Below are 15178 nucleotides of genomic sequence, written 5' to 3'. Positions count from 1 at the left end.
GAAATGCCTGTAATTAGGAGGCTGACAGTTCTCTGGGCCTCAGCCCAGAGTGACAATGCAGCAAGAATTTCTGAGCCCAGCTGAGCCAGCCCCATCCCTCAACCATGCCTGCCCCCGCTCCTCTCAATTTCTTCCCCAATATGACCCCTCACTCCTCCCACAAACATCACTGACTCCCTCTTGCTTCTGAGGTCCCAGGCCCTGTGCAAGGAGAGCAGTGCGCTAATTCTTCCGCTAGGGCACTGGACCTGATCTCCTGCTTCCCTCTTGGCTCCCTCCCTTCCCTCCTCACATCCCCACCAGCTGATGGACAGAGTTGGAAGAAAAAACCACTCCTGGTTCTGTTTTTGCACTTCCAGGCTAGGATGTGGGTCCCTGTAATGTGCAGGACATCTGCCAAAACACTGCCAGATTTTCGTTTTCAAGCCTAATTTATGACTCTGTTTTAGTGCCACTGAACTTCCTGCATCTTAGTCGAATGATAAATGCACGCCACAGAGCTCAGAGCCAAGTGCTCTGGACAAGGCACGGGTGACAGGGTGCTGGTGGTTTGGATGTATCCCCAGGTCTCTGCACTGTGAGTTCTGCTTTGGTGGGTAGGATACGGCGGGGGTTTGGGGAAGGCAGGCTTTCTCCAGGAAGGATCTGCACCTCCGGGAGGTAAGTGCTCTACAGGGGAAGAGGGCTGGGAGTCCAGCCTTGAAGGGGCCCTGTTGGTAGGTGGAGCCCGTGTGAATTCCTCTGGGAATGTGGCAGGAAGATTGCTGGGCTCCCCGCTCAAGGTGACCAAGCCCTTGATATGTGTATCAACATTTCCACAACGAATTTTACCAAGAATTAGTCCCTAGCCCCCTGAACGCCAGGACCTGAGCCCAGCTCCCAGGAATGCAGACAGTCCCACCAAAGACTGTAGTTTCTGCCTCACCTCTAAGGGCCACGTTCCATCTCTGGAGAAAAAAAAAAAAAAAAAAAGCCACTTCCCAGAGAGTCAAATGGTCTTCAGTGGGCTGCTCCCAGGACCCTCACTCATCCCAGCCACAGGACAAAACTCCTTGCAGTTGGGAGTAAAGGTCCCCGGGGTCTGGGATGGACCCACCCCACCCAAATGCTGCTTCTCTTCCAGTTCTGGCAGAACCACTAATGCTGTTGTCTCATCTAAGCTTTTCCAAGAAGGTCAGATCTTTCTCCTCTGAAAATATTTTATTGATAAATTAACTCTGATAGCGCTCACCCCCCCCACACACACAACAGCTGTAGAGTCTCCTAGGTGGGCCATGGACCCTTCTCTAGGGAAGGGTCATGTGGAGAACAGGGAGTCTCTCACGCAGGGATGGGACTCCTGGGCATGGCAGAGGTGGGTATGGGGCTGAGGACCATCCCGAGGTCTTCTGAGGATAGCCCCCCTCACTCAGTACCAGAGTGGGCAGTGGCGGTCAGGAGTGGAGCACCTTGGAACTTTATTGCTGGTGAATGCCAAGGAAAGTGGGACCCCTGCCAGCCTAGAATGGCAGCTGAGGGCATCGACGCCCAGGGCTCCAGAGGAGGTGGCACTAATTCCCAATCAACAGAGCCTGGCTGCTGACCCACCCACCCAGAAGCCCCTGGATGGGGGAGGAAGCAGGGCGAGGTATGTGAGCCAGGCCGGATCGGGGAAGGGTTACAGTGTGCAGGTCATGGGCAGAGCTGACGCCAGGAGGGGGCGTGTGGCCGGCACCGAGGGGCTTCCTCTTCACAGGTCTATGGTGTCGCTGCCCATGCTCAACTCGTCGATCTGTCGGCAGGCGTCCAGGAATTGCTCCTGCAGCAAGGCCTCTTCGGCCTGCAGCTCACAAGCAGGCTCTGGGGAGTCGCGGGAGGACGGGGACAGGGCCTGGTAGGATCCTGAGGCTGGGAGGTTTGGGCTGCTTCCAGAGGGCCGCGGGGGACTGAGGACGCAGACCAGCGGGCAGCGCGGGGGCCTGTCCGGGCTGGAGCACAGCAGCATGGACGAGCTGTCCCGGGAGAGTCCGCACAGCGAGCCTGAAGATGCGCTACTGCCCGCGGGCCAGGCCCCGGGAGAGGAAAGGCCTGGGGGCGCGGAGATGCCCGGGGCCTCCTCGGACCTCCCCCTGGGCCCAGCCCCGGCCACCGCCCCCAGCGAGGCGGTGCTGTAGAGGCCGAGCCCCGGCAGGGCTTCCCCAAAGGCAGGGCCCTGGAAGAGACCGGGCGCGAGCAGGGCCTCGCTGCAGAGGGCCTCCTCGATGCTGCGCCGCAGGTTGATCGGGGACGGCGGGATGAAGTCCACGGTGCAATCGCTGCAGGGGGAGGAGGCTACGGAGGGGGCCGGGTTGGCCGCTGACCCCTCGAAGCCCCGGCAGGCGCCTCCCTGGAACAGGAGGTCGGGGCCCGGCCCTGCCAAGGCGCACAGCTGCAGCAGCTCCGCGTCGCCACGCGCGATGGCGCTACCCAGAGGCTCCTTGTCCGGGGACCCGGGGACCCAGCGCGCGGGCAGCAGCGGGGCCGCGTGGCCGGGGGACAAGCGGAAGAGTTTGGCCCAACAGCGCGGCGGCACGCGGGGGCTGCAGAGCGCGGGGTAGAGGCCCAGCAGCGCCAACGGGAGCGCGACGCCCACCTCGCCCAGGCGCAGGCCCAGCTGGAAGGCCCACCAGGGCCAGGGCCCCTCCAGACCAGGCTGGCCGCCGTAGCCCAGGGCGTGCAGCACCTCGTAGCCCTGCAGGGCCCCGCTCAGCAGCCCGAAGGTTCCGGCCACCGGGGCCGTGCGCGCCGCGCGCCGCCAGGAATCCCGCGGGGCGAAGGGGCTGCGCGCCTGCGGGAGAGGCGTGGCGCCCTGGAGGCCGGACCCTCCCAGGGGCGCTCCGGCCCGCCGCCTCCGACCCCCCCAGCAGGAAAGCGCCAGCAGCAGCCCGGACAGGAGGGCAGCGAGGAAGGCGTGCAGCCCGCGGGAGGCGAGCCGCAGGGGCCTCAGCGGGCGGTGGGCGGCGCTCCCGAGGGCGGCGGCGGCCGCCAGCGCCAGGCCCAGGAGCAGCAGCGCGGCCAGGCCGGCGGGACAGCGCGGCGGGCGCGGCCGGGCCAGCAGCAGGCAGGCCAGGCCCAGGCCGGCGGCCAGGCAAGGCAGTGGGAGGTCCTGCAGCAGCAGCCAGGCGAGCGCGGGCAGCCGGTCGCGATGCCCATAGGCGTCGTAGAAGAGCGGGAAAGCCCTCGTGGTCCCAGCCGAGAGCAGGAGCAGGTCCAGCAGCGCCAGGCAGGGGGCGCCAGGCGGGCAGCGCCAGGGCAAGAGGGCCAGAGCCAGCAGCGCCAGCAGGGCTACCAGGCCGAAAAGGGTGCCTACCCCGTACACATGGGCCTCCCAGGCCAACCCCCAGCGAGCCCTGGCCTCTGCCCAGTCGGCCTCCAGGGTCAGGAAAAAGAGGGACAGCGGCGCTGCAGGAGGCTGCCCCTCGCCTTCAGGCAATTCTCCAACGCTGCAGGACCCTGGCCCACACGCTGGCTGCACAGAAGGGTTTCCGAGGCTGGCTGGAGAGGGATCATCTGGACCAGAGGTGGGGATGGTGGCGTCTGTGGGCAAAGAACATTTGTCTGAAGCAGTTGTGCAGCCCTCCTCCTGCCACTCCTGTTCTCCCCCAGCCGGCCTGTGTGCGGGTCAGAATCCTCATAGCATCCAGGACACCCGTCTTCATATGAGACTGGACCTCTCACCTTCCCCTCCCCCATCAAACTCCTCGTGCAGTAGTTTCAGCTCTCATAGCCTTCCCAGACGCCTCCCCCTCCCCCCCCCCACAACCCACCCCCAGCTCCCTGCTTTGTGCATTTCCCTTCCTCACTTTGTGACCCTATTGCGAAGGATTTTTCTTAAGAAGTCCCAGAATTTTACAACTGGGAGGGACTGTGGAAGCCCCTTCTAGTTCAATTCTCCCACCTGGAAGGAAGCTTCATGAGAACAGGAAGTTTTGTTTGCTCTGCTCACATCTGAATCCCTGAGCCTAACGTGGCCCCTGGCACAGAGTTAGCATTGAATAAATGATACCCCGGACAATACAGGATATACACTGAATAAACGAATCCTCTTACTTGCCAGATGAAGATACTAAGGGTCTGCTGAGAGGCAACATGACTTGTCCAAGGTCACAAGTGGACAGAGCTGCCACCAGAATCCACATCTGAGCCCCAGCCGGAGCCCCTTTCCAGAATTCCAGAGCCTCTTCCTAGTACCAGTTGCTTATCTCTTGTTCTGTACCCCTGACTCCCAGCTCCCATCCTGGAGCTAGGAGAGGCTCCCCTGCCCTTTTTCACTTCAGGAAAAGCCTCTACACAGACAGACAGACGACACTCAGGCACACTCTTGTGCATGGGGGCGCCTACACACATATGCAGCAGGAGGAAAAGTGAGACATTCCTGTCCCCACCCAGCACCCTGAGGAGAATACCTGTCCTATCCACTTGCCTTCCTGCTTGCTACACCCCCACCCTCAGCCTCCCCTTGTGATCCCCATCCTGACTCGGTCACAAAGACATTGGTCTAAGGCTCTTAATATAGATGCCTCTTTAGTTCTAGCTCCATTTTCTAGAAGGTGGCATTGAGAATGGACTCCCCTGGGTCTTGAGGCTACCCTTGAACTCCTAGGAAGAAACAACTGGGGAGATCATAGTGGGATAAAATGCTGAGTGAGTGAGCCCCTCAGGGGTTGCTCTGGGGTTCGATAACTCAGGCTCCCAACCTCATCTTGGGCTCCAACACCTTCCCCACATCCTGAGAGAAAGGGAAGTCAAGTAAGAGGTGAGGAGTAAGATCCCTAATTCTACTCTCCTGGAGCAATAGATGAGTTAGAAAGAGTTAGATCCAAGGATTCTCCCCATGGCCGGGCAGCAAAGGGAGGGTGCTGGAAGCTGAACCTCTCCCTACTCCACCTACCAGGCTCAGCAGAGCCGCAGCTGCTGGCAAGGGTGGAGGGAGAAAGATGGTGGAGAAGGGTGGGGACAGCCTGATGCGGATGGGGAGGTGCACAGGAGGCAGCTGTAAAATGATGGGCGAGGGTCTCCTGACAAACAGACTCCTGCCCCAACTGCCTGGCCATGCCCAGCCATGCTTCGGGAACCATGCCTCAGCTGGACCATACAGGAAGAACCCAGGAGAACCCCCTCCCCAGGCTGTGCCAGCTCCTGAGAACAAGGAACAGGAGTGAGGAGGCAGAAATGGGCTTTGGAAAGAGAGGAGGGGAAGATAGAATCAGACAACTGCAGAGGGCGGAGAGGGAGCAGCCAAAAACTTAAATATCCACAGCTCACTGCCTACTGCCAAGGGCAGCAAGTGCCCTGGTCCCTGTTCCATCGCATCCACACCTGAAACGGAGAAGAGTACCCACTGCATAGGCTGCTACGAGGGTCAACGGATGATGTGGGCAAAGCTGTTTGGAGTGCCTGGAGCATAATAAGCATTCAATACGTGACTATTGTTGGTGTCATCGTTATTGGCTAATGTCCATCACCAATCATCAGTTTGTGATGGTGTTAGTGTTTCCGGCCTCAAACTAGTTCTCAGTTTAACTAACAAAAGCCTGTTGTCCCTCAGCACATCCTAAACTTGCTTAGAAAATCAACACTTATTCAAATGAGCAAACATCAAGACATTCTCACTTTGTAAACCCTGTTTGAAGAACACTGCTTGGATGGACGGACCATCCCGGAACACCTAATGAAGACATAGCTCTGAGTTAAAGACACAGCTGGAAAGGACAGCTTGCTGACAAGGGGTGGGCACCACATGCTCCCTCCCTCACCCTCATCCCTTGGTGCCCTCCAATGCCCTTGCCCAACCAACCCACTTCTTCTGCAAAGTGGATGGGTTTGCCTGGTCTTTCCTTGGCCGTGGTGGGCTCTGCAGCAAGGCAGGGAGACCGTGCCCAGGAGCCCCACCAGCCTGCCACCCGCAGGCCTCCTCCTGGCTCCCTGTACAGACAAGTGCAGCTCCCAGAGGTCTGCCCCACTTCTCACCCGAGGGCCACGGGGAACCCCATCTCTCACCTCTGTCCCAAAGCACTATGGCAGCTAGAGCAAGTGTCAACATTCCTAAGAAGCCAGAGAAGGAATCAAAACCAGAAAATAGGCAAAGTACAGGCACAGCTCAGGTGTCAAAGGAGGGAGTTCTAAGTAGATGCACTGCTCTCAGGGGGCACGGCATGCCCGGTGCACCCAGCACTGGGCCACGTGGGTGGGGGCAGGTGAAGAAGACCCAGCTTCTGCCTAAAGGGTCCACTTGACCTCAGCCCGTGTCTCACCTTTCGAGGCCTCCCCAGAGGAGCCCTCCGTCTCCCTCAGAAGAGAGGGACTTCCTAGGATCCCTCTCCTGAGCAGGCCTCCCTTACAAGATGGTCCCACTCTGGCTCTGCGGCCCCTCTTGACCTCAGGGTCGAGGGAGGAGATGGGATGTCAGTGTGAGTAATCGGTGAGGTTGAGCTAGCTGGGGAGGAGCCCAGAGAGGAGACGCTGGATTTATGGAGAAGTCAGGCCTGATTATCCACCAGCTGCCCAGATCAAAGGGCAGGCTCCACTCTGGATGCCGGAATCGGCAGCCTGTTCAATGTCCCGGCCCCATCCCTCTCCCCACCCCCACCTCCAGGGTTATGGAGGATTGATACTTTCTGTGAGAGTGACATTTGAAATATTTAACAACTGGAAATGGCACAGGTGCCAGCAAGGGTGGTCAGGGAGTGGAGGGGAGTGCTCGGGGGCTAAGGGCAATGGGTACTTATCAAATGAAATACACGTCTCTCACAACCTAAGCAACTGTTTCTGTGTGTACTGGCTGAATACAAGCTCTGTCCTAGGTAAAGAGACCTAATGCAAGGCAACAGAAGCCCCGGGGTCAAAGGTTAACTGCACCTAAGTTAGAGAGGTCCTAGAGGAGACAAAGAGAGACTCCCTTGGTCCCCTGATTGACACCACTCCCCCCACACACCGCTGGTTCAAGCAAGGCCCCTTGGCCTTCTCTCTGAGAGGACTGTAGCTCGCTTGGGTTTGTCCAAGAGGAATACTCAGGAAGAGGCTGGGTTCCTGCAGCCATCAGTGAGGAGGGGGAAGGGGGGGGGGGCTGGCGAGCTGGGCTGCCTCTGATACTGTCCAGACTCATTAAACCTGCCTGGCAGCGCTGCTGTCACCAATGCTGAGAGACTGCCAGGCAGCATCCTTCCCCCGAGGCCACAGAGCCTGCCCCCAACCTCAGAGCAGATCCTGGGCAGCCTCTGGAGTGCAGTGAGCATGCAGGAGGGAGCCAGAGTTGGGTGTGTTGAGTCCGGAGCTGCGAGAAGCTGGGCGACCAGTGGTTTCCAGAAGCTGAGCTGGTTCCTAGTGTGGGGTGGCTGAGAGGATTCACAGCTACAGTAAACCCTGTGCAGAGCAAAGCTGGGCCTGGAGGTCCCTCTCCGTGGCTCCCTCGGCCTCACCTACCAGAACCTCTCCCCAGCCAGTGTGCCTTCTGTCCTGTGGGTTATGTGCTATCCTATCACATCTTGGGGACAGGGTTTGCAGTGTCTCAGAGGAAGGGTCTGGAAATGTATTTGCGATGCAGCGGGGGAAGAAGCAAGGTTAACAGCTACTATTTAATGAGCTTCTACTTTGTGCCCAGCCTCATGCCAGGAGCTTACATTATCTGGAAGCTCACAATAACAGAATAGGTACTATTATTAAGCCCTAGATATCTGAGAAAATTTAGGTCCGGGGACACTAAATAACTTGGCCTAACGTCACCCAGCCAGTTAGTAACTGGGATTCAAAGCCAAGTCTCGAGATTCCGGAGCTCCTGGTCTTTCCTCTGCACCGGCAGCTTGTCTGCATGCTTTCTTGAACAAGGATGGCATCTGTCTGCTCAAGATCTTCCCAATGAGGAGCCCAGCCCTGCCCGTATCTGACAGCATGTCACGTCAGATCAGGCAGCGAAGGAGAGAGCCCCAAGTTTGGGGTTGGGATGGGGATCAGGCCAGACAGACAGGAGTGGAGGGTGGGGTTGGCACTGAGGCTGTGGAATTCACGAGGGAGCTCCTGTGTCTGTTTGCCCCTGATACATTTGTCTACATCCTGCTCTGCCTGGGATTGCAAAACTCCCATAGGACCATTACTTAACTCTGTGTGGGACGGCCGGGCAACACTTGTTCTCAAACCATTAATATGTGTCTCCATGGTGATGATGAAGAGAATGGTGATTATGATTATAATGACAATGAAACAAAAGGGTCCCGGGACACCAATGAGTGGCTAACCTGTAGTAAGTGCTCAATAAATAACTGTCAAGTTCAAATGAATGGGGCACTTACCTAGTGATGTTGTTGCAACGGAGGCAGCGCTCAGGGAAGCAGTTGGGTCTGGTGGGCCTGGGCTCGGGAGCTTTCTCTCCAGGGCAGGTGGGGGTGGGGACAGCGTGGTGCCAAAGAACCCTGCAAAGGGAGCACGTGGGCTTTGAGTGCCATCTTACCAGCCTTGGCCTCTGGGCTTTTGGTGGAAAAGCCTGTCTTTCCCCAGAACTTGCCCTCAGAGAGCCACCGTCCCAGGAATTATAGCCACATGGCTACCAGGAGCTAAGCTCCATGGACCAAACCAAACTTAATAGGGCCAAGAGGGAATTTCCTCCTGGGAGCAGTGGCCCATGTCCCAGGGCCAGGAGGAAGCAACGCAGACCTCCCCTGGAGTCAAGGAAGCAAGGGCGTGCTGCGTAGGCCCCTGGCGCAGGGCCTGACATGCAGAGGTAGTCTGAAAATGTCCGTGGCCATGAAGTCAACACTCACCGGGCGAAGCCGAGACTCTGGAGGCAGAGCTCGGGGATGCCGTTGGGCCTGGGGGGCTCACGCCTGAGAAGTTCCGGAGTGGGGACAGAGTAGTGCCAAAGAACCCTGCAAAAGGAGCCCGGCTGAAGCTTCCTCCTACCTGCCAGGCAGCCCAGCAGGGGCTCCCTTCAGGGTGGAGTGGGTACTCACCAAACGGTCCCAGGCGTCCGGCAATCTCTGCCAGACTGGCCCGCAGACTGGGCAGCAGGGGCAGGGTTCGATGCCCGAGCGTGGGGGCTGCGCCTGCTCTCAGTGCCATGTCAAACTTCAGTTCCAGCTCCGTCTGGTGGGGCCTGGGGGCACTGGATGGAGGTGCTGTAGCCATCAGAGCAGTGTCCCAGGTCACAGTACCCATCCTGGGCTGATAGGGAGCAGTAGGCCGGTTGGTGGGCCCAGAGAGGGGGGATGTGGATTCTAGAGGCAGGGAGGAGGCCCAGGGTGTAGCACTGCCTTCAGCAGAACCCCACTCTGGGGAGTAGTTCCCAAGGGAGCCCACCAGCAGTTCCCAAAGGGGGTCGGTCCTCAGTCCACTGGCCACCTCTTCCTCCAGCTCCTGGCTCTGTCCAGGAGACAGTGGGTGGGTCTCCGTGACGGGGCTCCCCCAGGCCGCAGCAGGTCCCCGAAGGTGGAATTTGAAGTTAAGTCCCAGATTGAGAGACAGCATAGAGGCCTCACTCTGAGGTGGTGGGGTCAAAGTGGTGAGAGGGGCGCCTGGGATGGAGGAAGCAGGCTGGGGGCCCATGGGAACAGCGAGGAGGACCCAGCAGAACAGCCCCAGCCCCAGACAGCCATGCCCAGCCATGGCCCCACTTGGTCTCAGGTAGCCTCCGTAGGTAAGGGACTCGGTTCTTCACCACCTTTTGAGCACAGAGGTCCTGGAGAAAGGAGAGGCACGGTGAGCCCTGGCTGCCTGCGGTGAATGGCCCCAGAGAGAGGCTTCTGATCACATAGAAGCGGGGGGGGGGGGGGGTGATGCCAAGGGTTCTTCCCAGGAGAGTTGCCAGCTCCTTCCTCCTTTCAGGGCCCAGCACAAATCTCTCCCCTTCAGTTTCCCTAAGGCTCCCTCTCCCTAGACCCCTGCCTCCCCCACCTGCTCAATTTGGGGTGAGACCACAACCAGCTGCTCTCATCCTTGACTGATAGTAGATGGGATGGACCTGACTCCCAGACGCAGATCCCTTCCCACCCTCTCTTCTACCCTCCCTTCCAACCTCAGATATTTATTGAGGCTACTGCGTGCCCAGCACCCTTCGGGTAATACAACTGTGAGCAAGCGAACCCTCACAGATGAGTCTCAACCCAGGCCCACCCCCACAACATCTTAGGTTGGTCCTCTACTCACTCAGACCCAGGAGTACAGGGCCCTGGGAGGGGAAGCCCGGGCTGAGTGCCCTGGCAGCGATGGAGAAGGCAGCCAAGCTCCCTGTCCCTTCAGCCTTTCCCCTCTTTCCTGGGGCCTGGCCTGCTCCCTTCCCCTTAACCCTGGGAGTATTTGGGGGAGGGGCAGCTTGGCCATCTCTGGTTTCCTGGGGAAGACGGCCAGGCAGGCAGGCTGGGCAAGGCGCTGCTGCAGGAGACTGCTGCCCCCTCCCCAGCAGCCCCTCCCTGCACACACATCTGATGGGGAAGGGGAGGGTGAGCCAGGGACACATGTGCACCCGGCACCCTTACTTCACACACAGCCACACCTAGCACCCATGACACACTCACCCACTCACCCTTCACACAGCCTTGCACACAAGTGCGCTTACACACACATTCAGTCCTGCCGAGCACCCTCCCTCCTACATGGGTTCATGTGAGCTCCCAGCCGCCCCCCCCCCCCTCATTCACACACCCCTACCTCACAGACACACACAGTATATACAGTCACACTGAGAGGCACACACCCCTGCACACATGCACATACTCCTTACAGACACACATCACACAGCATCCCCTCCACACACACCCTGCAGGCGCGTACACACACACACACACACACACACGCACACACACACACACACTCCCCCTGCACCGACTGGCCGACCTGCTCCTCTCGCTCCCTCTCGGAGGCGTCTCCCCTGCCAAGTCCCGGAGACGGGGAGGTCGCGGCCCTGGCGCCCCGCTGGGCAATGCTCCGCGGAGTCTCGCTGGTTCTCTCGGTCGTGCCGGGTCCCAGCCACCTCGGCTTCGCCAGCGCGCTGCCCCGGGTCTGGCCGGGCCCGGCCGGCGGCCCGCAGCGCTCTCCCCCGGCGGGCGGCCCGGCCCGCTCCGCGCTTCCTCCCGCGGCACCGCCTCCTGGCTGCGAGCCTCGCTCCCCGGCTGAGCCGCCCGCGCCGGGCTCGCGGCACCGCGGTCGGACCGCCTCCCACCCCCTTCCCCTCGCTCCGGCCCCCCTCCCTCTCCCCGCCTCCTCCCACCCTCCTGCGGCCCGAGGTCCGCCCCCCACCCTGGCCAGCCGGCGGGCGCGCACGCCTGTGCCCCTCTCCCCCGCGCGCGCTCATTCACCCGGAGCTGCCCATCCGCCGCGGCGGGCGCGGGCGCCTCGCTCTCAGCCCGGCGCGGGCAGCCACGCACTCCCAGGGCGGCCCATCACACACCGCCACCCTCACGCACGCCTTCCCCGGGGAACACACCGGTGGGCCTGAGCACCGCGCGCACGCGCGCACTCGTGTGCGCACACACACACACACACACACACGCACACGCACACGCGCGCACACACACACACACACACACACACACCCCTGGCTCCAGAATGTCACCCCCATGGAAAAAGACCCACTACGTTTATTGAGCTGTGAGTAGACGTGTAATAGGCACTTACCTCTACACCTTTTGTCTCACGAGTCCTCAACACAGGACTGTGTGTGTTCCCATTTCACAGATGGGTAAATTAAGGCTCAGAAAATTAACACATTTGCCCAAGTCTCACAGTTTGCAGAGACTTGAACCCATTCTCTGGGCTGCCCTCTCCACCCGCTCGGGGCTTTCAACAGTTGAACTGCAACTCGGAGCGCCTCTCCTAGGCACAGGTGGACTGGCGAGTGTCAATTCATGTGGGTTGTTAAAACTGATTTCTCAAAGTACTTAGAATTTCAGAAATGTCTGCCAGAGAGAATGGTGAGCTAAGTGTTTCCAATGGGGTGGGGAGGAAACAGTGAAGTCAAAGAAAGTGTGCAGCCTCAGGAAGGTGAGCCCAGGCAAAGGCTGCCATGGGGGGAAGATGACTAGAGAGCAGGTTGGTCACTGTGAGTGCCTCGTGGTCCTTGTTATGCTGTCACATGACTGGTTTCAGTAGGATTGACTCATTTATGTTGTCTCGAGTCTCTAAATCCCTTCAGGTGTTCCTCCCAAAATGCTAGTGTTTAAAAGTATAAGGGGGAGGGGGGGAGGACATAAAACACGGGAGGCTCCCTGCACCAAATAAAGCTGTCCCTCAAACCCAGACATCCTCCTGTGTGCCAGGAACCATGCTGGGATGCTTTAGGAATCCCCTCACTTATTCCTCATCACAAGCCACACAGAGAGAGAAATTATTGTCACCATGTTTCACCTTTGTATGTGATCCTGACCCCTCCCTAGCTGCTCTTCAAGGCTCTCCAGGGGGTGCTTACAGAGTTACCTAGGCCTGGTATAGGGAGCTGGCATAGCGCTTTGCCCCTGGCACATGCTCAGTGAACATTAGATACCTGAGGAACAAACACATGAATGATTCTGGGGACCAAACACATGAATGATTCTGGGTTTCATTTTCGAAAGGCATCCAATTTGACTTTGGGTACAAAATACAGAATATGTATTACAGAATCATACACTTGAAACCTATAAAATTTTATTAGCCAATATCACCCCAATACATTTAATAAAACAAATGTTTTTAAATAAAAAAGGAAGCCAAGACTCAGTTTCTTATCACAGAATTCCCCCAACTGAGATAAGATAAAATCAGACCACCAACTGAGCCCCTCTCCAGGGAATGTCAAGTGAAGCCTGAGACTTATTCTGGGTCCTGAGGCAAAACATTGCAAAGGGCGCCCCTCACAGCTCACTATGGCCTCTGGTCCGTTAGGGGCTGCCTGGAGGCTGCATCCTGGGATCCAGCCCCTGGTTTTCTCTCAGATACTGAATAAAAGTGATCTCGCTAGAGACATTTTCCTTGAATCCTCCTCACAGAGAGGCTCATTTCCTGCTAGTCATGTTCACTTAATGACTTCTAAATGGAAAGACAGAAATAAACAAACCCCACTACATTAAAATAGCAATCCTCCATGACCAAGTAGGGTTATTCCCAGGAATTATATTTAAAAATATATATATTGTAAAGGAAAGTTAGGGCTCTGGGTTAAGATGGCAGTTGAATGAATACTTCTAATTTCACGCCCTCCCCAAACCCCACTAAAATGTCAATAAAGATAATTTTAAATCAAGCGATAAACCTACAAGGATAGAGCAAACAGGGGAAAAAGACAACAGCCACAAAAGTTTTGAAGGAGGATGGCAGACCCCCATGCGGTTACTGACTTATCAGCCCTGAGGAAAAAGACGTGTCAGCCGGTAGTGGAGGGAACTGAGAGCCAACCTGACTTACAGTACAAGGTTCTCAGAAGGCACAGAACTTTGCAATCCGAGGTACCTCTGGAACTGGGGGAGAGATTGCTAATATAAGGACCAAGAAGTGAAGGAGTTAGAACTCCAAGTCACTGGGAAACAGCCCCTCCTCTATCCCAGCAAGTCTGGAGGACTTATTCTGAAGAAGGGAAAATGGAGGGTATTGGGTTGGAGAAGCTTCAGTATGGTTATGAATGGAGATACTATGCTGAACATTGTGAAAGTAAGAGGATTACATGTCATAGGAGATGCTGAGTGCACGGACCCCGAGCCTTCTCCCACCATTGGGCTCCCAAAGCACTGGAAGCAGGACCTTTGCCATCTAGGCAGGAGGCTGGAAGACTCTACTCTGGGGTATGTCACTAGTCCAAAAGGAAAGACCTAAAGATACTGACACAGGCGTTTTCCCAGCTAAATCCCCCAACAGTGGCAACCCCAGCCTGTGAGCTCAGTCTTTGACTAGCTTCCCTCCCACCCCCACAACCTTATTCATGCCGAAGATCACCAGATGTCCAGGACATTTTCTAATGCAGCAGAGAGAGACAAAACAAACAACCAGAAAAAGTAACCTGGAGGAAACAAGTTATGCAGAGAAAAGAAAGTGTCCAAAAGACCACTGTTAAAAGCCTTAGAGAGATAAGAGAAGATACACTATCCATGAAATAAGAACAATTCGCTATACAAAGGAACATCCAGAGAATAGCAACAGCAACAATTATGTCTTGAGAAATAAAATCACAACAGCAGAGACAATAACACCTATAGAAAGATAGGAAGATAAGGTTGATTAAATCTCCCTGGAAAGTAAAGCATACATACTAAGAGATCGAACATATAGGACAGAAAAGGTAAGAACCTTAGAGGACAATTCTAGGAGTTCAACATCAAATTAATAGATGTTTCAGCCATAGCCGGTGGACTAAAGGGTCCTGGGTTTGATTCCGGTCAAGGACACATACCTGGTTGCAGGTTCAATCCCCTGCCTTGGCCAGTTCTCTCTCTGTTTTCCCCCACCCCTTCCACTCTTTCTAAAAATCAATGGAAAAATATCCTCGAGTGATGAATCATCATCATCATCATCATCATCATCATCATCATAGAAGTTTCAGAAAGAAAAGAAAAAAACAGAGGAAAATGGAAGGGAGAAAATCACCAATGAACTAATTTGAGGACATTTTCCAGAACAGAAGGACATGAGTTGCCAGATCATAAGGGTGCGTTCACCAAGACCCAAGATTGTGGATGAAGATAAACCCACACTAAGGCAACACTGGTAGTTAAAAAGCAATGCTTTCAAAATGCTGAAAAAAAATTTACTTTCAATCTAGAATTTCTATCCATTCAAGCTATCAAGTAAAACGATAGAATATATACATTTTCAGACACGTAAGAGTTCAAAAAGTTTACCTCCCATGCACAGTTTCTGGAAAAGGTACTAGAGGAAGTGCCCCACCGAAACCAGAAAGTAAATCAAGAAAGAAAACGTGGGATGGCCGAAACCGGTTTGGCTCAGTGGATAGAGCATCGGCCTGCGGACTGAAAGGTCCCTGGTTCGATTCCGGTCAAGGGCATGTACCTTGGTTGCAGGCACATCCCCGGTAGGGGGTGTGCAGGAGGCAGCTGGTCGATGTTTCTCTCTCATCGATGTTTCTAGCTCTCTATCCCTCTCCCTTCCTCTCTGTAAAAAAATCAATAAAATATATTTAAAAAAAGAAAAAAAAAAAGAAAACATGGGATGCAGGACACAGACGCACCACAGGCAGAGGCGACAGAGC

The 15178-nt window shown here is 56.3% G+C and overlaps 1 protein-coding gene across 2 annotated transcripts; it reads right to left on the bottom strand.

Annotated features, from left to right (window-relative positions):
• Positions 1 to 1729: 1729 nt before the first annotated feature.
• Positions 1730 to 9612, bottom strand: PRRT4 (proline rich transmembrane protein 4). Of its 2 annotated transcripts, none has more exons than XM_008154042.3 (4): positions 8961 to 9612; positions 8772 to 8876; positions 8304 to 8423; positions 1730 to 3555 (listed from the first exon to the last, which is right to left on the bottom strand). In XM_008154042.3, exons 1-4 carry the CDS (start codon positions 9610 to 9612, stop codon positions 1730 to 1732), a joined length of 2703 nt encoding a protein of 900 aa, XP_008152264.2. The 2 variants fall into 2 exon arrangements, with proteins under 2 accessions (XP_008152264.2, XP_054582525.1); XM_054726550.1 differs by having other exon boundaries at positions 1759 to 2294.
• Positions 9613 to 15178: the final 5566 nt, after the last annotated feature.

Source organism: Eptesicus fuscus, chromosome 14 (genome assembly GCF_027574615.1).
Source record: "Eptesicus fuscus isolate TK198812 chromosome 14, DD_ASM_mEF_20220401, whole genome shotgun sequence".
Classification (NCBI taxonomy): Eukaryota; Metazoa; Chordata; class Mammalia; order Chiroptera; family Vespertilionidae; genus Eptesicus; species Eptesicus fuscus.
This window is presented reverse-complemented; position numbering and strand designations above follow the sequence as displayed.